Raw genomic sequence first — 22576 nt, 5'->3', positions numbered from 1 at the left:
AAGAGAGGAGACAATTGGTGATGTATAATTTAAGAGAACAAGGAATTATTTATTTATATTACCATTTTTCACCTTTTCAGCAACAGGAATTTCAAATTAGGTTTACCTTTCAAAACAAATGAAGGACTTCTTTTGCTTGTTGTGGCACTATCGTCCTGTCTCCAACGCTCCCATGTAACACCGCTCCTGCGTGAGCTGCACTGGCTCCCGGTGGTCTTCCGGGTGCGCTTCAAGGTGTTGGTTATCACCTTTAAAGCACTCCATGGCATAGGGCCTAGCTATCTTCGAGACCGCCTGCTGCCACCGACGACCTCCCATCGACCCGTGCGCTCCCACAGAGAGGGCCTCCTCGGGGTGCCATCAGCCAAACAATGCAGGCTGGTGACCCCCAGGGGGAGGGCCTTCTCTGTGGGGGCACCTACCCTCTGGAATCAGTTGCCCCCTGAGATAAGGAGAATCCATGACCTCAGTGCCTTCCGCTGTGCCCTTAAAACCTTCCTTTTCCAACAAGCCGGGCTGGCCTAATTCTTTTTAAGTGTTTTTAATTGTTTTGTTTATCGTTTTAATTAATGGGGCCAAATTTATATATATATTTTTAACTGTATTTTAATATTTGTATTTGATGTTTTTACTTGGCTGTTCACTGCCCTGAGTCCTCAGGGAGAAGGGCGGTATACAAATTCAAAATAAAATAAAATAAAAATAAATAAAATAAATTTTTAATTGCTTACGTTTTACAGCCATTGATAGTAATGCAGCTCATGAATGAAAGCAAATATACGTGTCCCAAGATAATGCATTGGATCCTGCAGTAATGCATCTTGTGAAAGTTAACTTTATATGATCAGCATAGCATCTTAATGAGCACAGCATTGGTGAGCACCTAGCTGACCTTGGCTGAACTTGAAAAAATTGATCAGGGTTACATTTATTATTTAGCAGAGGTCCATCAGGAAATATAAATTTAATATTTTCAATGTATATATTTTAGCATTGAATAAAGGCTGTTGTATTGTGGGACATGTGATACCCAGCACAGAATTTTTCTTCTCAAACTGCCACTACCTCATAACACAACATGTTCTTTATCTTCTAGCCCAAGGGTGTCAAACTGTCCATAGGCCAAATGTGTCACACGCAGTCCAGTTCCGCAAAGAGGAAAAACGTTGTGATACATCACGTGATGGCAATGTCACACCACGAGTTTGACACCTGTGTTCTAGCACATTCCTCTATAGTTTAAAAGAAGTTGTTTTAATAGCAATCTTCTTCAGTCCATATCTTCCAGATTGATTGAATTTGCTAGCTGGTAAGATTACATGGCCCTTACTATCGACGGTCTTATGATCAGTGCTGATTTGACTGGAATGGAACTCTTAAGAATAATGAGTATAAAAGTTTGTCCATCTCATCTGGAAGGTGCCTAGTTTGGGAAGATTTCTGATGGACCTACTAAAGCCTGTTTTTTAGCTTGTAATATGTTAATGTATATGTCAGTGGTGGGTTTCAAAATTTTTTACTACTGGTTCTGTGGGTGTGGCTTGATGGGTGTGGCAGGGGAAGGATACTGTAAAATCTCCATTCCCTCCCCACTCCAGGGGAAGGTTACTGCAAAATCCCCATTTCCTCCCGATCAGCTGAGACTCTGGGGGCAGAGAATAGATGGGGGCAGGGCCAGTCAGAGGTGGTATTTACTGGTTTTCCGAACTACTCAAAATTTCCACTACCAGTTCTGCAGAACTGGTCAGAACCTGTTGAAACCCACCTCTGGTATATGTACATAACATACATTCATGAACATAACATACATACATGTATATGTAGAGCCTTCCAATCAGCGTTGACTCCTGGTAACTGCCTGGACAAGTCCCTGCAGTTTTCTTGGTAACGTTTTCAGAAGTGGTTTGTTCTTAGGGCTGAGAGTGACTGGCCCAAGTATCCTTAACTGACTTCATGCCTAACGCAGAACTAAAATACACAACCGCCCAGTTTCTAGCCTGGTGCCTTAACAACTAGGCCAAACTGGTTCTCAATGGTCTGTTAGTAATGTTTAAATTGAATTCCTAAACACAAGAAGTTTTAAATTATGTAAAATAAAATCCTAAATCATTAGAAGGGGAACATAGTTATATATACTGTAGGAAATGACCAGGCTGAACCTGAAGGAAGGGTCAAATGCATCATCAGTCACAAGTCTCTCTGTGCCCACAAGAGATCTATGTCCACCCCTTCTTGAATTCCATTGACCCTTATCTATCCCCAATTTGTTTGGACCATTAGTAATTCAGGTTCTTGTAGAGCAGGGGTCTCCAACCAGTATGGACTGGTACTGGTCTGCGGCATACCAGAAACTGGTTCACACAAACAAGTGAAGCCCCATCTGCAGGATGCAGGCAGCACATAAAACCATGCCCTCACTGGTCCGTGGGAAAACCTATCTCCACGGAATCTGTCCCTGGTGCCCAAAAGGTTGGTGATCACTGTTATAGAGAGCTTAAGCTTGCAATAAATCTTTATAACATTTGAACAGCTGGATCTTCTGATTTCCCTGGTACTTGACATACACATTTCATCCAGTGGTGGGTTTCAAATTTTTTACTACCGGTTCTGTGAGTGTGGCTTGGTGGGTGTGGCATGGCTTAGTGGGCATGGCTTGGTGGACATGGCAGGGGAAGGATACTGTAAAATCTCCATTCCCACCCCACTCCAGGAGAAGGATACTGGAAAATCTTCATTCCCTCCCCAATCCAGGGGAAGGTTACTGCAAAATCCCCATTTCCTCCCGATCAGCTGGGACTTGGGAGGTAGGGAATAGATGGGGGCAGGGCCAGTCAGAATTTTTACTACCAGTTCTCTGAACTACTCAAAATTTCTGCTACCGGTTCTCCAGAACTGGTCAGAACCTGCTGAAACCCACCTCTGATTGCCTCTATCTACACATCTCCATCAACCCTAAGAGGTAATTCCCACACATCAGAGAAATAATAGAGTCTTATGCATGTTACAGACTCCTTTGTCCTCGACATGAATAATCATCAAGGTTGGGAAGATTATTTTTTTTTGTGGGCAAGTCTTAGTCATTTTCAGTTTAGTCATTTGGACTTTTTGGCTTAGTATTCACCAACCCATAAGAAAACTTTTTCCATGAATAAGTATACTCATTGTTCTCAAATGCAATATATTTTACATTAAGATGACATACGGTTTAATGCTATACTGGTTTAATGAGCAAAATCCACTAACATCTCTTGACTGAAGAACGCAACCTCATTGTTTTAACAATGGCATATTTTACCAGCAGGAAAGTTGTACAAAGAGAACATTTATGCTCTAGATGCTTCTTGTGCCCACATAAGCTGCCTACTCTCCAAATATCCCAATAAAGGAATTTCACTTGTGCCTGGAACAAGCATTGCTTCTTTAAAACCCGGTGCCCACATTGGCTTTACAGAGTAGATATCTGGGAGTTCCTGATCTCCACATGTGATGTGGAGAAAAGAGCAGGGATCAGAAGGAATTGCTTGACAGAGGACAGGTATGATTTATTTTAAAAAAGAAAGATATTGTGGCATACTGTAGCGATGATGCTGTAAGACTGGATATTGATTACAGCCAGGTGTTTGCTGTGCAGCATGAATTTTAAACTGCAGTAACTACTCGGAAAGCCATGGCAAGTTAGAAGTGTTGAATATATAATTTCTGCTGGTCCTCTTACCTGCAAAATATTCAGACCAGTTGGAATACTTTTTAATTATAGACTACGAAATGCAGGATGACTAATTTAGTTTTTGGCTTTACCAAAATAGAAACCATCTGAATGAGCCCGTGAAGTATAAATTATTGCAGCGTGTGAGCCTGATCTATTCATAGGTCTGTGAAACCCTGGGCCAGTTGTGCAACTCTAAATATCACAGATTAGTTAGCAAGTATGATGTATGCAGACTTTAAAGCCCAACTGCAGGATTGAGAGTTTCATTTTGAAGGCAGACTCTGCCCATATGATAACATTTGTCTCCACTGAAACAATAACCCCAAACTACTCTTTAGAGATAAATTGTTCCTACCATGAAAGTCTTCCAGTTGTGTTTCCCACCAGCTTCTGCTATATAGGTGTTGTCCCATAGAACTTCTATAACTTCTTAGAGACAACTGTTTATTATTTTTTTTAAACGGATCACAGAAAGACTGGTTGAACAAGAATAACAATTTTGTAGATATTAGATATCCTGAGAGAATTGAGTGAGTCACAATACCTGACTTGGCATATTTTGAGTGGGTCCAAGTCTTCTTGACCTTTGGAAGGGAGGCTACCTGGAATTGCCACAATGATAATCTAATTTTAAGAAACATCTTAGAAGAGGATAATAAAAACATTTCCATAACTAAAAAAACTGTAGGGTTGAGTTATGCCTGTGTAAAAGTCTGCAGAGTCCATATAGTCCATGTAATTGTCAGAGTAGAGTCCATTATGTCCCTGTAGTTGCCAGATTCAATTGATTGATTTTGTGCCATCAAATCATTGTCAGTTCTTGGCAACTACATAGATTTTCTTCACTACAATCTACCCCCCCACCCACCCAACCTGGTCTTTAAGAGTCTTTCTCTTGCCTTAAATGCCTTTTAGTGCAATAAGCAGGAATTTCAACTTCTAAAATTGGTTAATGTGCTATAGGGGTATGGTGTGGGTATGTTTACTATTTGTGAAATTATTGATGGGAACTTCAACCTGGGTAAGGAATTCACACATGCTGTTCAAATGACCATAACTGACAAATCATTCTTACAAGCAAGCCTTTGGGGCCCTTCCTCTCCCAGTGAGTAAAATGCTCGTGCATACATCTTCTTCAAGAATGCACGGTCCACATGCTTCTGTGACTGTCCCATGGTATCCTTTGAAGAATGGCTCTGCTGTATTGAAAGCTCTGAGCAGCACTTCTGAAGGAAAAGCAGTGGCCTCTGCTCCTACGGAGTGCTTTTCTAGTGACTCACTTCTGCTTTGTATAGTGCTGTGCTGTCCTATGGCCTCAATTGACATCAGGACTTCTCTCTAGCTCGGTGGGCACAGCAGGCAACAAGGGCCTGTGCTTTAGTGAACGTGTTCTTTTTGACCATCTCTTTTGTAACATGGACTTCCTTTAGATTACAACTCATGGAATTCCATTCTGACTGGGAATTTGAAGAGTTGTGCTCTGGATCCATTGAGAAAACTCAGCTTAGGCTAGGTAGGTGGCTCTCAGGTAAACATTGGGATCTGGTTGGATTCCACTGGAATTCCCAGGGTGGAGGCAAAAATATTTTTAGGGCTATGATAATGTGTAACCCTGGCCATTGTGCCTTAGTAACTATAATGTCTCTAGGGCTAAGATCAAATATCCTAGCCCTAGAGATATTATGGTTACTGAGGCACATTGGCCAGGGGTTACACATAACCCTGAGCTCTGGCTTGCATGACATGTTAAAAAAACAAACCAACAAATTTATTACAACTGATATTTATTGGCTCATATTATAAAATGTGGATTCTCAAACTTTGTGTCCTTAAGTCACTCTTGGGTGGGAGATGCTGGCAGAACTGAGTTACAAAGTTATCCCTGTGATGGGAACATTTATTTCAATATGTAAAGAAATTGCCTCATGATCCTTCACAGGAATAACTTTTAAGCAGCTTTCACACAGTTTCAGGAATTTAATCTGTATTTTTTCCCCCTCTTATCATCCTTCTGGAAGCAAGTTGGTTGCTATCTAGTGTAAAAGAAAAAGTTTTAAAAACATTTTTGGGAACTGCAAGGGAGCAACAGAACAGGAGAATATTTGTATGGTAATTCAGTTTAAAATCTCAGTATACTCAGTATCTCAGTATTTAGTATCATGTGTTGTTCTATGAAGTCTATCATACCTGATTTATAATCAGCATTTCTTGTTCTGAAAATTACCTTGAACAAGTTGAGTAAAAATGTAATTATCAATACCTGGGAACTGATTTTTCTTTTGCTAAATTTTATTATGATCTTAAAATGGTTCTGATTATGTAACCTGAACCCTAAAAATCCATCTTTTAGTAGATAAATATACACATTTAACCAAATCCTTCTTTTTTAAAAAAAAAATATTGGTTGCAATTGTATGATACATTGACACATATATTTTTTTAATTAAAAAATGAATTGTGACTTTTACACTGCAAATTGCAAAAGCCTAAATTTTGTTGAATGATATCCTTTTGGTGTTTATATCCACTAAAATTCTCTCTACTTCGTTTCTGAAAATAATATCCAGTTTTATTTCTGTGCCACCCTTTTGCTGAAAATAGATTAGCCAGTTGGTCAGTAGTGTCCAGAGTCATTTCGATGGTGAAATGGGTGGCATATTTTTATAAAATAAATAAAATAAGTAAATACCTCATTGGACTAAAGCTATTGGGAAGATCTGGTGCTTTTGTTCTCTTTATAGTGTTCAGAAGGGACAAATCAGTCTGTGTAATTGCAGAAAAGTAAATTTGTTCTGCAACTGGATCTGAAAACGAGTCAGAAGATTTTCACTGTGGAAAATCCTGAGATGATACTGTTTCCTCTAGGAACCTGATGGGGAACAGGAATCTTCTGGAGTCTTGTGACTTCCCATTATTATGCTCAGAAAATACAGTTCAGGTGTATTTAGCTTAAAAATAGCAGAGAAACATTATCTGGAACTCCTTTTTTTTTTTTTAAACAAAGAAAGTGAACTGCTGGATAAATTCCTGGAGTTTTTGACTCTTTAGAAGTAGAGCACATATGCACATCGCAGTCTAGACTGGCCTTGCCAAGTGACTCATTCCATTTTGTCTAATGTGCTGCCAAAGAGAAAAGTAACAGCAGATTTAATGGACAGGGTGTACTCAAAAATGCTTTCTCTGGTCTTATCAATTATAGCTTTTTTTTAAAAAAAAATATGCTTTAGAGCACCCTGAGAACATACTCATTCTTTGTTTTCATTCCATCTTACCTTCAACCGTTGAGAGTGATGGGAGGTTTAAAAATGTGAAATATAAATAGATAGATAGATAGATAGAGATGATAGATAGATATAGATAAGATAGATAAATAGATAGAGAGATACAGAGATATGGACGCAGACAGACAGACAAATTCAGGACCTTATGGTGGCCTACATAGAGTTCTTGCCTCTCATTTTCCTCCCAAGAAGCCTGTATAGTAGATTAGATTCAGGGGTGGGTTCTACTTACCTTTACTACCAGTTCACAGCAGGAGCACGCATGCGCGCTTCTGCACATGCGCAGAAGCTTCTGCGGATGTGCAGATTACCCATGATGATGTCATGGCAGGTGGGCGGAGCCTCCCGCCGGTTTTACTACCGGTTCTATAGAACTGGACAGAACCAGGAGCAACCCACCACTGATTGGATTGTGAGAGAGCAGCTGTTCTGAAGTCACCCAATGAGATTCTGTGCCTATAGGTGGAGAAGAACTGGGGTTTTCCTACTCTAACACAATAACCTCTTATGAGTATGCCAAAGTCAATATAAATTGGCAAACATTTACAGCAGAGTGATCAAACATTAGAGCCTGTCTTTCCTTAATTCTTTGAATAAACTCTTCTACACATAGCAGTATCTGTTGGGTGATGTAATATAGGTAGGCCACGCAGCAAAATTTTATGTTTCGTTCCACTTGCTTGTTATACAGTATCTGCATCTGTTGTAGGTTCCTTTGGAATCTGGATTTCTTAAGTTCACTTTTGTGCCCTCCCTCGGAAGACTGCCAACTCAATGCTACCTTGCTGGCTGCACAACATTCTGTGTGAGTATTGGAGAAGGATCTGAATATAAGAGTGTTAAAAAAAATCTATTTTGCTAATTTATATGTTAATCTTTGTCTCAGTTATGTTGGAGTGGGGAGTGAAGAGAATGGTCTCAAAATATGTCTAGCCTGGAAATAAAAGGTTGGGTACAATAGGCAGAAAAGCGGTTATAGCCTAAAATAAATGGTATGTTTTTTCCACTGTCTGAAGTAAATCTAAGCATGTACAAATCCAGCTCAATATCTGAGATTAAAATGTGCACAGAAGAGAATACCTGTAAGGTTGATTCTAAGAATCTCAAATATGCAAAGTAGCAACGAGAATCTAAAAGATGAACCAAGCTATTTAATTTTAAAGACAGCGTTACCAGTTTCCTCTTTTCTTTGAACATTAAGAGGGGAATCTTGGAGATTCTCAATCATCCTGGTCATGGTTGCCCCATAGGTATTTTTCCAAAAGGCTATTGGACTTCCTTGGGTTTTTCCTTGAAAATGTTTCACTTCTCATCCAAAAAGCTTCTTCGGTTCTGACATTCTTTAAATCTGAACAGCCTTGTGGATAAGAAGAGAAATGTTTTCAAGGGGAAAAAACCAAGAAAGTCCAATTGCCTTTTGGAAAAACATCTTTGGGACAGATTAAGAAGGGAACCAGTTTAGGTTGGGACTAGTATATAGGAAAGGATATCAGACCTCATTGACCAATCCCATTAGCCTCTGCTTTGGTCCCTTTTTTCAACTTCTGTTTCCAATGATCCATTAGACCAGTGGTGGGATTCAAATTTTTTTACTACCGGTTCTGTGGGTGTGGCTTGGTAGGCATGGCTTGGTAGGCATGGCTTGGTAGGCATGGCAGGGGAAGGATACTGTAAAATCTCCATTCCCTCCCCATTCCAGGGGAAGGTTATTGCAAAATCCCCATTTCCTCCCAATCAGCTGGGACACTGGAGGCAGAGAATAGATGGGGACGGGTCCAGTCAGAGGTGGCATTTACTGGTTCTCCGAACTACTCAAAATTTTGGCTACTGGTTCTCCAAAACTGGGCAGTACCTGCTGAATACTACCTCTGCATTAGACTAGGGATGTCAAACTCGCGGCATCACAGCGGCATCATGTGACATATTGGGATTTCCCCCCCCCCTTCGCTAATCTGGGCATAGGCGTGGCTAGCGTGTGATGCATCTGGCCCATGGACTGTGAGTTTAACAGCCCTGTATTAGACCATTTTAATGATTAATATATTTGGTGGGCAAAGAAGTCCTATCCAGTGGGATCAAGGTATCTATGCTAGAATCCCAATCTATGCTGAATCCTTTATATTGCGAAATAAAAAAGGGAAGGAAGACAACATAGCTGCTAGCTAAGACACAGAATGGCCCAGTAGAAGGCCTGGGAACTGAGCTGAGGAGAGAGCAGGCAGATTCAAGGGCTGTTGGCTAAAAGAGAAAATCTGTCTTGCAAGGGTTCCAAGAAGGTACATGATGTGTGGAAATATAACCTAAGCTGTCTTGAGCCGCAAGCAAAACTTCGCAGTTAAAAATTCTTTGTTTTGTCTGCTAGGAAATATTTTGGTTTGAAACTTTGTTTTCTTTCATGCCTATGGGATTTTATGCCAAATTTATCCCTCTGATAATCATGGGAATCCCAGCTGTTGTCCTTGGCCTTTGTTTTTGAAATGCTCCATGTTCTCTTCTGCCTGGCTGTAGCTGTTCCAGATTTCTGCACTGTCCTGGATATTGAATGAATTATTTCTTCCAGTTTTGTCTTTGGTGTCATTCGAAAGGGACCACAAGCTGATTGTATCTTAAGACCCTGTCCTCTGACAGACAATGCACTTGTGAAACAGGGTAGAGGTGGCAAAAATTGAATGCATATTCCTTCAATAACTAATTCCCTCAGTTCTCCACACATATTGTATGTATTTTATTTCTCAGATATTTATTTGTCCTAGTCATGTTTTCTGTAGGAATTTTAATTCATTATGCAAGGAGAGAAGCATAGCAGCACATAATACTGAGTCATCTCTCTCTCCTCTCTCCCCTTCCTTCCTTCCTTCCTTCCTTCCTTCCTTCCTTCCTTCCTTCCTTCCTTCCTTCCTTCCTTCCTTCCTTCAGAATGAAGTAATTGCTGAAACAAAGGAAGTGGAGAAGTCATCTGCCATAGGAAGTGGAAACAAGGGAACTGGTGAAACTGCCAGCTGCCTCAACGATAAGCACAGATTTTTCAAATTCCAAGAAGACAAGGCAAAGAGAGGGGGAATGGATGGAAAGGATCTTTTCAGAGCTGAGTTTGTTCTCATCACCGACTCAGATGAAGATACAGAGGCTATTTTAGGCAATGGTTACGGACATGAAAGTTCCAAGGGTTTAACTGCGTTCCATGTGTCCAGTGGTGATGAGTGCAAAGGACAGGAGAATGTGCCACAGATGCCACAACACACTAATCTTCCCTGCAGTTCAGCCAGTTCACAGAAAGTCCCTCAGGTAATGCCCAGGGTCATTGTTGAGATAGGAGGTTATGCGAATCGAATACATAATATTTTTTTCATTTCCATACTTGAAGAAAGAAAACAGTCTGATCTATGAGTAGTTCACATACACAAACACGGGGGGAGAAATAGGAGAGGGGCATGATACCAATAAAGGAGAATATTTGTAGGTCAGGGTTGAAATAAGGAGTCCTTGATGCTCTCTGAGCTTGTTTTCTTGCAGATGTTTCACTACCCAAACTAGGTAACATCATCAGTGCTAGTTAGAAGTAGGATTTGGTCTCCATTTATATTCTAGTGACCAATCCTATCAATGTTGGAGGGATTGGTCTTGGAGCTTCTTTGGTTGGGCTGTTTACTGTTAGCTTGTTTGGCAGTTCCTTGATTGGGGTATTGTTTACTTTTTGTTTGTTGGTCTGATAGCGACAGTTAACCTGTAGACCACATGATGGCTGAAGGAATGTTGTATCTGAATCAATCCTGGGCCACAACCAATATCAAGATGATCAAATTATTATAAATGGAGCTCATGAAGTCCTAGAGGACTCTTTTCTAGTTTCCCATTGCCCTGAGAAATGGCAACGCATGTGGATTATCCCATGTAAATTATTTTTCCATAGTGGGTATTTATGGGCAGTCATTGGTATTTAAAAACATTTTGATAGTTTTGATAGGAAACTCTTGAGAAACCCCTGTGGAACATCTGATTTCACCAAAAGAAGTTTTTTAAAAAATAGCCAGGAAAGAGTAAGGAACATGCCCATTTGCTGATCAACGTCCTTGGCATGTATGCATGAGAAGCTGCATGTACCATTGATTTCAGCTATTTGGCCAAATTGAAGGACCATCGACAGAAGGGCTAGAAGGGTCTTTTCGTTCTCTTTTTAGAATTGTTTTCATTGTAGATGCTTTCACATTTTTGCAAAGTTATGATACGATTTGCCAGCAGCGGTGGGAAACAGATCATTTCTTTTATGCTAATAAAAATGGACGTGAATAGTTTAAAATTAAATACCAGACCTTTAGCATCTCACTCTGCTATTTAATTCTGGAAATTAAGACAGCCACGCTTCCAGGTGAAGAACTCGGTAGACGTTACAGATTTGATTCTAATCTTTCTTCTTTTTCTTTTCCCTCTCCAGTTAACTTCTCCTCTGTCTGCTTCTGATCATCTTTCCTATAAATCACCTGCTGCTCCTTTACTTTCTCCAACTAATCTGAAAGTAGAACACGGACTGGCCGTTCCAGGCCATCAGGCTTCTTCTCAGCAAGAATCTCATAGCCAGTGGCGGTCTGCCAATGGATCCTGCATCCACCAGACATCCACGTATTTCCAGTCTACTACTTCTTCCAGTTTACCTTCCTCCACACCGAAAATACTTCCTTCCTCATTTGAGAGCCTTGTAGATCATGATCGGTTACCCCACAATGTTCAAAGTCACAAACCTGAAAAGGAACCCACCTCTTTGTCACTGCCATTAAGCAAGGATCCCTGTCCTCCTTCACAGGTTGTCACTTCAGCAGATGCTCTTCAGGGCTCGTCCCCTCAGGCTTATTCTCCTCTTCCTCCCGAGAAACTGGTCTCCTGCCCTCAGGTTCCCATTCATATTACAACACACGTCTTATCACCAAGTCCCACCCAACTGCCACCTTCTCTACATGGATCCTCCTCAGATATATATAATGTAAACAGCCACTGTAGCCAAATGTCCTTCAGTGGGAATCCACCAGTGTCCAGAGTTAAATCTCCTCTTCCAACTAGACTTTCTCTTTTGACGGCTATTCTGAAGTCAGGGTCTTCTCCAAAAAGGCCATTTTCTCCCGCGTCCTGTCCTGGCACTTTTTCTCCCAATTCCTTCGATTCTTCAATTCTGGCATCTGAGCAGAAATTTAAAACTACCCCTCCCACTCCCAAGAAAGCTGCTTCACAGTTTTCTAACTTCAGATCCGATTCCCCATATCAAGATGAAGGTTACTTTTCGGGGCTTTCTAATGTGCCAAGGAACAGGATGGTTTCCTCAAGGTCCAGTCCTACCCTTCAAACGTGGTCTCTGTCCCCTAAAAGGACGCTTGATACTGGGGCACGTTCCCCTGACAAACTGCGTCCTTTGTCACCCACAATTTCCTCCTACAGGAAAACAGTTGTGTCTCCTCTGCTAAAACCCAAACTGACCGGTTTTTCCTTATCTCCCCATGTTTTGAGGCAAAGGGTCTTCAAAACACGAGAGCCAGAGAAGTCTACAAAAGTACGCACCTGGTCTCCCTCTTTCACTGCCAAATCCCATCCGGCGCCAACCTTTGCAGTCAACCAAAGGGCCACAGTCTCACCCACAGCACAAAAACTGTCTTACTCTCCGGCTCCTGTACATTCTAGTAATCAGCCTAAAGAACACTTGCTACATGTCTCTGCAAAGGATCGAGGTACAAAACTATCAAGTCATTGGCCTTTTTATCACCAAGACTCGCCATCATCTATTCCTCCAGGCTGTAACATCAACTCCCCTTTGCTTCAGACAAACGCATCATCCCCTCTTCATTCAAACTTCAGAACTTGTTCGCCCTGCTCAAGACACAAGTCCTCAGTGATAACACCACGCGGATCCCTGGCCAGAAAGCATTCTCCTTGCCCACAGTTGTCAAGATCAAGGGAGACTAGCTCACCACTCTCCTTTTCCTTGCCTTCTGATCGTGAGAATAAGACTCCTCAGGTACTCTATCTCATTGCTTCTTTCTATTCCTCTAATCCCTTTTTCCATTTCTGTTCCAGGAAAATGGCACCCCAAGGAAAAGAAAATTGTAAATATAGACATAATTGCATTTGTAATGTTTTCACATCTGACAAAACGTTAGAAATGTGATAGTGAAACATTTCCCAAGCACGTGGGTTCCATGGATATAAGCATATTGGTCACCACGATGTGAAAAAGATGTGGAGATTCTAGAAGGAGTGCAGAGAAGAGCAACAAAGATGATTAGGGGACTGGAGTCTAAAACATATAAAGAATGGTTGCAGGAACTGGGTATGTCTAGTTTAATGAAAAGAAGGACTAGGGGAGACATGATAGCAGTGTTCCAATATCTCAGGGGCTGCCACATAGAAGAGGGAGTCAAGCTATTCTCCAAAGCACCTGAGGGTAGAACAAGAAACAATGGGTGGAAACTAATCAAGGAGAGAAGCAACCTAATAGTAACAGAGTTGGAAGGGACCTTGGAGGTCATCTAGTCCAACCCCCTGCTCACGCAGGAGACCTGTACTAGGGATTCGAACTGCTGAAGTGCCGACCTTTCTGATCTTAGTCTTAGCCACTGAGCCACCTAGAACTAAGGAGAAATTTCCTGACAGTTAGAACAATTAATAAATGGAACAACTTGCCTTCAGAAGTTGTGAATTCTCCAACACTGGAAGTTTTTAAGAAGATGTTGGATAACCATTTGTCTGAAGTGGTGTAGAGTTTCCCACCTATGCAGGGGGTTGGACTAGAAGACCTCCAAGGTCCCTTCCAACTCTGTTATTCTATTCTATTCTATTCTATTCTATTCTATTCTATTCTATTCTATTCTATTCTATTCTATTCTATTCTGTTCATATAACCAAAATGATTTCAATCATATTTTAATGTGGGGGGAGGGGAGGGAGGAATCATATATGCTAAAGAGATTTATGGCAATCTGGATATGTATGGATCTCTGTATTTGTAAAGCTTGAATTCCACATCTGATTTTCCAAATTTCCAAATTAACTCTTTTTATATGTTTGCAGCCTGAGAGAAACATTTTAGCATGTTTGTAAAGTTTCAGAATTATTACATTTCACAAACAGGCAAGTTACAGGTAGTCCTCGATTTACAACATTTCATTTAGAGACTGTTCAAAGTTACAACGGCCTTGAAAAAAGTGACTTATGACCATTTTTCACCCTTATGACTATTGCAGAATCCCCACAGTCACGTGATTTACATTCAGATGTAAATGTAAAATGTAAATTGACAACTGACTCACATTTATGACGATTGCAGTGTCCCAGAGTCATGTGATCCCCTTTTGCGACCTTCTGACAAGCAAAGTCAATGGGGAAATCAGATTCACTTAACAACCTTGTCACTAATTTAAGAACTGCAGTGGTTCACTTAGCAAATGTGGCAAGACCAAGTCATGACATGAGGCAAAAATTCTCACTGAACAACATAATTTTGGGCTCAATTGTGGTCATAAGTTGAGGACTACCTGTATACAGACAGTATTTCTCTAATATTTTATTCATGGGAGTCTGACAATTCAATCTGTGTTCATCAGTAAAAGAAAGAACTGAGGAGGTTGTACTGGTTTAATTTATTTATGTTGCACCCTCATTATCTGAAACTGGTCTTGTTGATTGTTACCTCATGGAGCACTAAGATTCAAGTTTGTGGTAAGAGGGGCCTGGTTTGAAGGTCCCCTTAATCAAAAACAGTGATTGCTGCTGGTAGGAATTAACTTTGATCTGTGAAAATGCTTAAAATTAACTTCAGTGTAACAGACAGCAGTTCTGTTACTGATTACAAATATTTACATATAAAATCAGTTCTTCATATAAATCATAGCATATGCTAGTTTGTAATAAATCACATGTATGAAGGCTGCTAATAATTACATCCTATTTTTGCATTCATCCCCATCTGTAAAGGATGTTTTTACGTTCTTTTTGAGACAAATCTGCAGATAGAAATGTCTCTTTCAGCCACACAAACAACCCAACCCTCCATTTAGGATAGTTCAGCACACAGCTCTCTCTCTCAAAGGCAATTGCATAAATCCCTCTACTGCAGTGTAGTGATTTGGCACTGATTGCTATTCCATTCCAGTATCTGTTTTGTAGATGTTTAAAGCTCTCATTGATAAGGATACTCAACAGCCCTGTGGACTGTCAAGCATCGTGGACAGCATATAGGATAATTAAAATTATCATTTAGAAGAACAGTTAACTTTCAGTTTTAATAACATCATTCCAAGTGACAACAGGTTCCTCTGTGATTTCAGGAAATGTCCTTAAGTGCCTTATTTGAACCTGGTGTGTGTGTGAGAGAGAGAGAGAGAAAGAAAGAGAGAGAGAGGGAGGGAGGGAGGGAGGGAGGGAGGGAGGGAGAGAGAGAGAGAGAGAGAGGGAGAGAGAGAGAGAGGTGTCACCATTCTATTCTTTTCATTCAGCTCTGAGGCTAGAGAGATACAATGCGACATATGTCTAGATAGAACATGCTATATTGAATAGAATAGAATTCTTTATTGGCCAAGTGTGATTGGACAGACAAGGAATTTGTCTTTGATGCATATGCATCAGTGTACATAAAAAGAAAAAAGAATAAATACATTCATCAAGAATCATAAGATACAGACCTTAGTGATAGTCATAGGTTACTAATAAGCAATCAAATCATACTAGGAAACAAATAAAACAATTTAAATCGTAAAGATACAAGCAACATGGTTATAGTCATAAGTGGGAGGAGATCCCTATAGTCATAAGGATGAGAAGAATAATAGTAATACAGTCTTAATAAATAGTTTGACAGTGTTCTGGGAATTACCGTAGTTGTCTAGCAGAGTGATGGCATTCGGGAAAAAACTGTCCTTGTGTCTAGTTGTTCTGATGTGCAGTGCTCTATAACGTCGTTTTGAGGGTAGAAGTTGAAACAATTTATGTCCAGGATGTGAGGGGTCTGTAGATATTTTCTCAGCCCTCTTTTTGACTCGTGCAGTATACAGGTCTTCAATGGAAGGCAGGTTGGTAGCAATTGTTTTTTCTGCAGTTCTAATTATCCATTGAAGTCTGTGTCTGTCTTGTTTGGTTGTAGAGCTTTATGTTGTCATGTAATGAAGTTTTATATGGTTTCCACTCCCTTTCCCTGAGGTGGGTAATTTTTACATAGTCCTTATCCTACGTAGTGATTTCATTTATATTGACACCAGTAAACAGCATGCAACTAATCTGTTCTCTTCACACATACATAGCCACATTTTTTTTTTAATGAGCTCCGAGTCCTCTTCCAGTAATTAAAACCGTCCACCAGTTTAAACCCTCTACCTTGTGAGGACTACTTCCAACTGTGGCACCTTTTTTGTGAAGGAGTCCTATCATAGGTCTTAGAAAATGAGCCCTAAAAGTAGAGCTTCCTGTTACTTTTCCAGCATCTGCATCAAATCTCAGATTTCTTTCTTATAAATAAATACCCTTTACATCAGGGGTCTCCAGACTTGGCAACTTTAAAACTTGTGGACTTCAACTCCCAGAATTCCTCAGCCAGCTTTGCTGACTGACCTTGCCACGTGATCCTTGGAACCTTTTTTTTTCTTTTTTAAAGCATTTTTTTACTACCGGTTCCGGCGAATAGGTAGTAAAAAATGCATTAAAAAAGTTAAAAAAAAGGTTCCGAAGATCGCGCGGCACAGTGTTGGAACCTTTTTTTTACCTTTTTAAAGTATTTTTTACTACCAGTTTGCCTGAACTGGTAGTTTTTATCACTACTGGTTCACCCAAACTAGAGTGAACAGGTAGCATTTCACCCCTGATGTAAGCTGTTTCAAGTGAAGCTGCCTTTTGTAATTGACTGATGGTGAATTTGTCATTGCCAATGATATTCAAGTGGTGCTCCAGTTATTTTTGGATTCCATCCATTATTATTAAATTTATTTGTCATCCATTTTGTGGTTTGAGGCTACTCTGAGCAGCTTACAAAGTGTTAAAATATGCAAATATAAAACAATTATAAATATAAAATAGGTTAAAATTATACATAAAAAAACCTTCCAAATTTACTAATTAAAAACCCTGGGCTTGGAGCAGAAAAAGATGGTGCCTTCTCTATTACTACATCAATCATCTCCAGCCAACAGCTTTTCCTTCAGCGCTCCAAGCCAACCAGCATAGTCAGGTTTTAAAGCTTTTCCTGAAGGCTAAAAGAGAAGGGGCAGATCTTGCCCCCTGTGGCAAGATCTTCCAAAGGGCAGGGTCCATGGCAGAAAAGGCAATTCTGCTCAATCCTACCAGCCAAAATTCCTTGGCTGATGGGATCCACAGTAGGATCTAACCTTCTCCAGCTCCGTACTTAACTCATTGTCATCGGAACAGTGAAACATCATGACTTGGAAGAGTGATAATAATGATACTGCCTCTTGCTGCACGTTGTACTCTTGTCTGTGAGTAATATTGCAGTTCTGTGACAATAAACATAATATATGTGGCATGTCAATGGTAGAGTTCTATTATCTGAAATACTGCACATGCAGAAGAATAAAAGGAAAGGAGTCCCTGTGGATTTTACTCCGCTAGTCGCAACCGACTATAGGGGGCGGTGCTTATCTCCATTTCAAGGGCCATTAAGTAGCACTGTGTGGCCACCAGGATGTTACAGAAAGCTGTTTCCTCTCCACTGAAGTGGTACCTATTTATCTACCTGCATTTGCATGCTTTCAAACTGCTAAATAGGCAGGAGCTAGGTGTAGACAGAAGCTCTCCCATCATATTTGCAGCTGGGCTCGTACATGCAGAATGCTAATTAAACTCCAGCTTTCCAACTTTATTGAGAGGGACCCGCAGAGTTAAAATTCTTATTCAGGGGACAGGATGAAAGGCAAACAGTGAAGAATAAAGTAAAACAAATGACGTTTAGTGCTGATTTTAATGCTGACAAATGACTGCACAAGGGAGATCAGTGAGCTGCCAAATCCATTTTGTCTCGTAAAAGTTACTAACATTTGGTTTTGATAACTAAACTTCTCGTCATGCTGGGGATGCAAATTGTGGAATAGCAAGGAAAGCGAGGACGAGAATAGTGGTGATTTAAGAGAAATTACATTTGCATTTCAATGCTTTACAATATGCAAGAAAAAATTGAAAAAGAAGTGACGCCCTAACTTGGGGTATCAAACTCAAGGCCCGCAGGCCGGATCCAGCCCTTGGGATGCTTAGATCTGGCCCATGGGACTGCCCTGGAAACAGCGAAGGACTGGCCCGCGGTGCCTCTGACAGTGAAAACAGAGCTCGGGAGGGCAGTATGTGGTCCTCGCAAGCTCCATTTTCGCTGGCAGAGGGTTGCAGAAGGCCATCGCAGCCGAAAACAGAGCTCAGGAACCCGTTTTCACTGGCAGAGCACTCGGGCCACCACAGGTGCCCCCAACATGAGTGATGCCAAGCTGGCCATGCTAACCGTGGCCACGCCCCTCCCAGCCCCCCCGAGATCAAACAAACCCTGATGTGGCCCTCAATGAAATCAAGTTTGACACCCCTGCCCTAATTTAAGAAAGTGGGGACAACAGGAAAATATTTACAGGTATGTAATTTGTTACAATTGCATTGCAGAACACCCTATGAGTTGTTAAGAAGAGCATAGAAGTTTATTAAAGGATGGTCAAGAAAATTCCCACCTTTTCTGAAGGCTGAATGACATTAAGAGTGAAATTATTCCAAGTGTTTTCTGAGATATTTTGGTTAAATTCTTATTGGATTATAAAATGGAAGAAGAACAGGTCAAAGAAACGATGGTGGCATTGGCAATACATTTTGGGTACAATATATAGCTGGAAAAATGGCAAGAATTATGGGGAAAAAATAGGAAAATAACATTAGCAATACCGTATAAAGAAAATTTATATAAAATGTTCTACAGGTGGCATCTTCTGCCAGTGAGATTGGCAAAAATGTTTAGAAATTTATCACCAAAATTTTGGAAATTCAATCACAAATCAGGCAGGTACTACCATATGTGGTGGTCATGTAAAAAAGTGGAAAATTCATTTATGGTTGGCAGAAGTAATTGGAGAAGAAATAGAATATAAACCAGAACTATTCCTATTGGGAATTATAAATGGGAAATATAGTAAAGGGGTAATTTACTTAATAATATATATTATAACAGTAGCAAGAATGATTTTTGCCCAAAATTGGAAAAATAAGGAAATTCCTCTAGAAGATGAAGTGATCAAAAAAAAAAAAAAAATTGACATGTGCAGAAATGGACAAATTAACGTTGGAATTGAAAAATAAAAGCAAGTCAGATTATTATAAAATATGGAACAAATATTATCAATGGTTGGAACGGAAAGGAGGGATGAAAAATATGAACTGACTAGAACGTATAGAATAGAGAACTAAGGGTATGTATGTAGTTACAATAGAATGAAAGAGGATAAGACAAATGTATAAGTAATATAGATAGAAAAATGATGTATTTATATATGTAAATACTGAATAGACCAAATGTATATAAGTAGCAAGGTATATATGATACTTATTGTTTATTTTAGTATGCATGGCAAAGATAATGCCAGGATGGTTACACTGTGTCCAGTGTTTTAATATGCGTTTAATAAAATAAAATAAAAATTAATTTATTTAAAAAAATAATTTAATAAAAAAAAGAAAAAAGAAAAAAAAAGAACATTCTCATTAAGAATTTTTAATTTGGAGAAGGCTGCTTTGAAATGTTAAATTAATATATATAAAAGTAAAGGTTATGTTGTTGTAATAATAATAATATTTTATAAGTTTGGGGGAGGAGAAAAAGGGTAGATTGTGAAAAGCGGAGAAAAGCGGAGTTATAAGAATACTTTGCTAAGGGTCAGTACTTTGAGGAGTGAGTAAGGGCATGGTAAAATATTATGTAATTAATTATGAATTAGCTTATTGTTGTGAAGAAGAAGTCACGGGGGGGATGGGTGGTGAGGGGGGGTTAGGGAAGAAGGGAGGAAAAGGGGGAAAAACTTGTATTTGAAAAACTTTTTCAATAAAAAAAAAAAGAATTTTTAATGACATTAAGAGTGAAATTATTCCAAGCAGTTTCTGAGATATTTTGGTTAATTAATATTTTGTACTGTCTAATAAATGGAATAATGGAAGAGCTAACGATAAAAAAGTTTTTTCTTCCTCATTGAATATCCTTTCCTTCTCAGTTTGGATATTGTACTTTTACTTGGTTAACAAGTTTGAGATTCACACTGAGATAGTGTAAGAAAAATTACCTCATAAAGATGATCATCCATCTCTTTTCACAAGGGTCTCAGTGAGCTTGTAACTGAATATATTAGCTCTAGGGACAGAAAGAAAAATATATCTTTGTGGACTAAAATATATGAATAGATATCCAGCCTCTGGAATAAATTATAATGGGGACTCTATGATATACAGTAATTATGGCATTGAGGTGTATATGCAATACTTTAAAATGGCAGAAAATCATTTAACTGTGTAACTTTTTTTCTCCCTTATACTAAGACAGCATTCATATTGAAGTCTTAAAAGAAGACTTCTTAGTTTGAATACTATCACATCTTTCCTCTTTCTAATTATGATTTACAGTCATACAAGATCAATGCAAGCTACAAGACATTTGCAGCCATCCCAACAAACACACTGCTTCTAGAACAGAAGGTTAGTTGGGTGCTCAAAGGTATGGGCTGGTATTAATATTCATTTTGAAATTAAGGGCACAAGCAGATAACTGTGTGAAAACTGTTTGCTGACCTTTGAGGCCACAGAAAAACAGATTGCTGAGTCCTATTTAGACACAACACTGATGGTTACTTCTGTCCTTTCTCTTTTAGTGTTAAGGAAATCAATTGGTATGTATGGAGATTGTCAATCCTCCAGGTCATAGTTGTTCCAAAGATGCTTTTTCCAAAAGGCAACTGGCCTTTCTTGTTTTTTTTTTTTTTTTAAGTGTTTTGTATCTCATCTAAGAAGCTTCTTCAGTTCTAGCTGACTGGAGGGTAGGGATTCAGGCGACTCTGAGGATCAGGGGTGGGCTTCAAAAATTTTAGCAAGGGGTTCTCTGCCTGGTTGCTGGGTGGGCGTGGCCATGGTGGGCGTGGCCTAGTCAGCCTCCTGCACCATGGCGGGGGGGGGGGCGTTTTTGCCGTCCCCGGGCTCTGGAGGCTTTGCTTGAGCCTCCGGGAAGCCCTCTGGAAGCCGGATATGGGCCCGTTTCTGGGCTTCCTGAACTTCCAGTAGGCCCATTTTTCCCCCTCTCTGAGCCTCCACATGCGCCCTGAACTTACCTGCATCCAAAATGGGCTATGAGGGGACTCCCGGGGGGGGGGGGGAGGGGTCAGCCAGGAGTGGGATTTGGGGGTTCTCCAACTGCACAGAATCTTAACTAGAGGTTCTCCTGAATCCCTGTGAACCCCCACCCCTGCTGAGGATACAGATAAATCCCCAAGTGGCCTCAACTACTCCCAGAGAAATAATGGTTGACCCTCAGAGTACTAATGACCAGATAATTGCAAAGAATATAAATCCTTCCATTCCCCACCAGTCAGCTAGAACCGAAGAAGCTTCTTGGATGAGAAGTGAAACATTTTCAAAGAAAAAACCAAGGAAGCACCTTTGGAATACAAATGGTGGTTTGCTCTGCCTTAGTTTCTCTTCCACCAACCATCACCTACCATTGTGAGAGCAACCACTGAAAGCTCTCCCTAATATGGGAAGGGGAGTAGGTAGATGCCTCAAACAATATGTTGAGCCACCAGCCAACTTGCTTATGATTTCTTCATCTAGCTATTTCTCAAATATGGGTCTACTGATCTTCTGGAAAGGGAGCTGAACCTGTATCTAAAAATAGCCTGTCTGACACATCACAGGGGTGGAGGAGGGGTAAAGTGAGAAGCAAAAATTGCCACTGATGACAAACAACTGGAAACCCATGGATAAAATGACCCCACACCAGCGGTGAAATCCACCCGGATGTATCCGGCTCGCACAAACTGGTAGCACCAGTGGCAGGAGGCTCCGCCCACCTGCTGGGATGTCATTACATCCCGTTTTTGACCTTCTGCACATGCGCATAAGGCTCTGTGCATGTGCAGAAGAGGCACACGCGTGCATAGCGTGCGCACACATGTGCATGCTCCCCTTCCCGAACCTGTAGCGAAGTTAAGCGGATTTCACCGCTGCCCCACACGTCCCTCTCCCACAACAAAAGGAATACAAGTAATCTTGCAATGTAACCAAACGTGACAAAATCAACAACTTGAGCTGGTAGAATTCCTCCGTCTTGAAGGAACCTTCTGTGCAGTTGGAGACTTTCTAAAAGGCATTAATAAAAACCTTATTCGCAGGTCTAGGACTTTTCAAACACTGCTAAGCCTGTGTTTATATGGCACCTGCAAAAGATCAACCCAGCACCTTGGGGAGCACTGATCAGTCACTACACAGGCGTGTAATAAATAAATAACTACAATTAATGCCTCTGCCGAAGCCATTAATACTTACAATTAATGCCTCTGCCGAAGCCATTAATAATTACAATTAATGCCTCTGCAGAAGCCAG

At 40.3% G+C, this 22576-nt stretch overlaps 1 protein-coding gene across 6 annotated transcripts in view; it reads left to right on the top strand.

The window, feature by feature from the left end:
* MLIP (muscular LMNA interacting protein) overlaps positions 1-22576 on the top strand; it is a 78250-nt gene that overhangs the window by 25073 nt on the left and 30601 nt on the right. For 4 of the 6 annotated variants that reach the window (XM_070932933.1, XM_070932932.1, XM_070932931.1 and 1 more), the window contains exons 2-5: positions 7700-7795; positions 9907-10275; positions 11423-12988; positions 20608-20679. In XM_070932933.1, coding sequence (XP_070789034.1) covers positions 7700-7795; positions 9907-10275; positions 11423-12988; positions 20608-20679 — 2103 coding nt within the window. The remainder of the gene's footprint in view (positions 1-7699; positions 7796-9906; positions 10276-11422; positions 12989-20607; positions 20680-22576) is intronic. The other 2 variants (XM_070932935.1, XM_070932934.1) reach the window with 1 other exon arrangement.

This window comes from Pituophis catenifer, unplaced genomic scaffold (genome assembly GCF_029215685.1).
Source record: "Pituophis catenifer annectens isolate HBS135680 unplaced genomic scaffold, rPitCat1.0.hap2 SCAF_1, whole genome shotgun sequence".
NCBI classification, from domain to species: domain Eukaryota; kingdom Metazoa; phylum Chordata; class Lepidosauria; order Squamata; family Colubridae; genus Pituophis; species Pituophis catenifer.
Note: the sequence above shows the minus strand (reverse complement) of the source record. Positions and strands in the feature narration are given on the sequence as shown.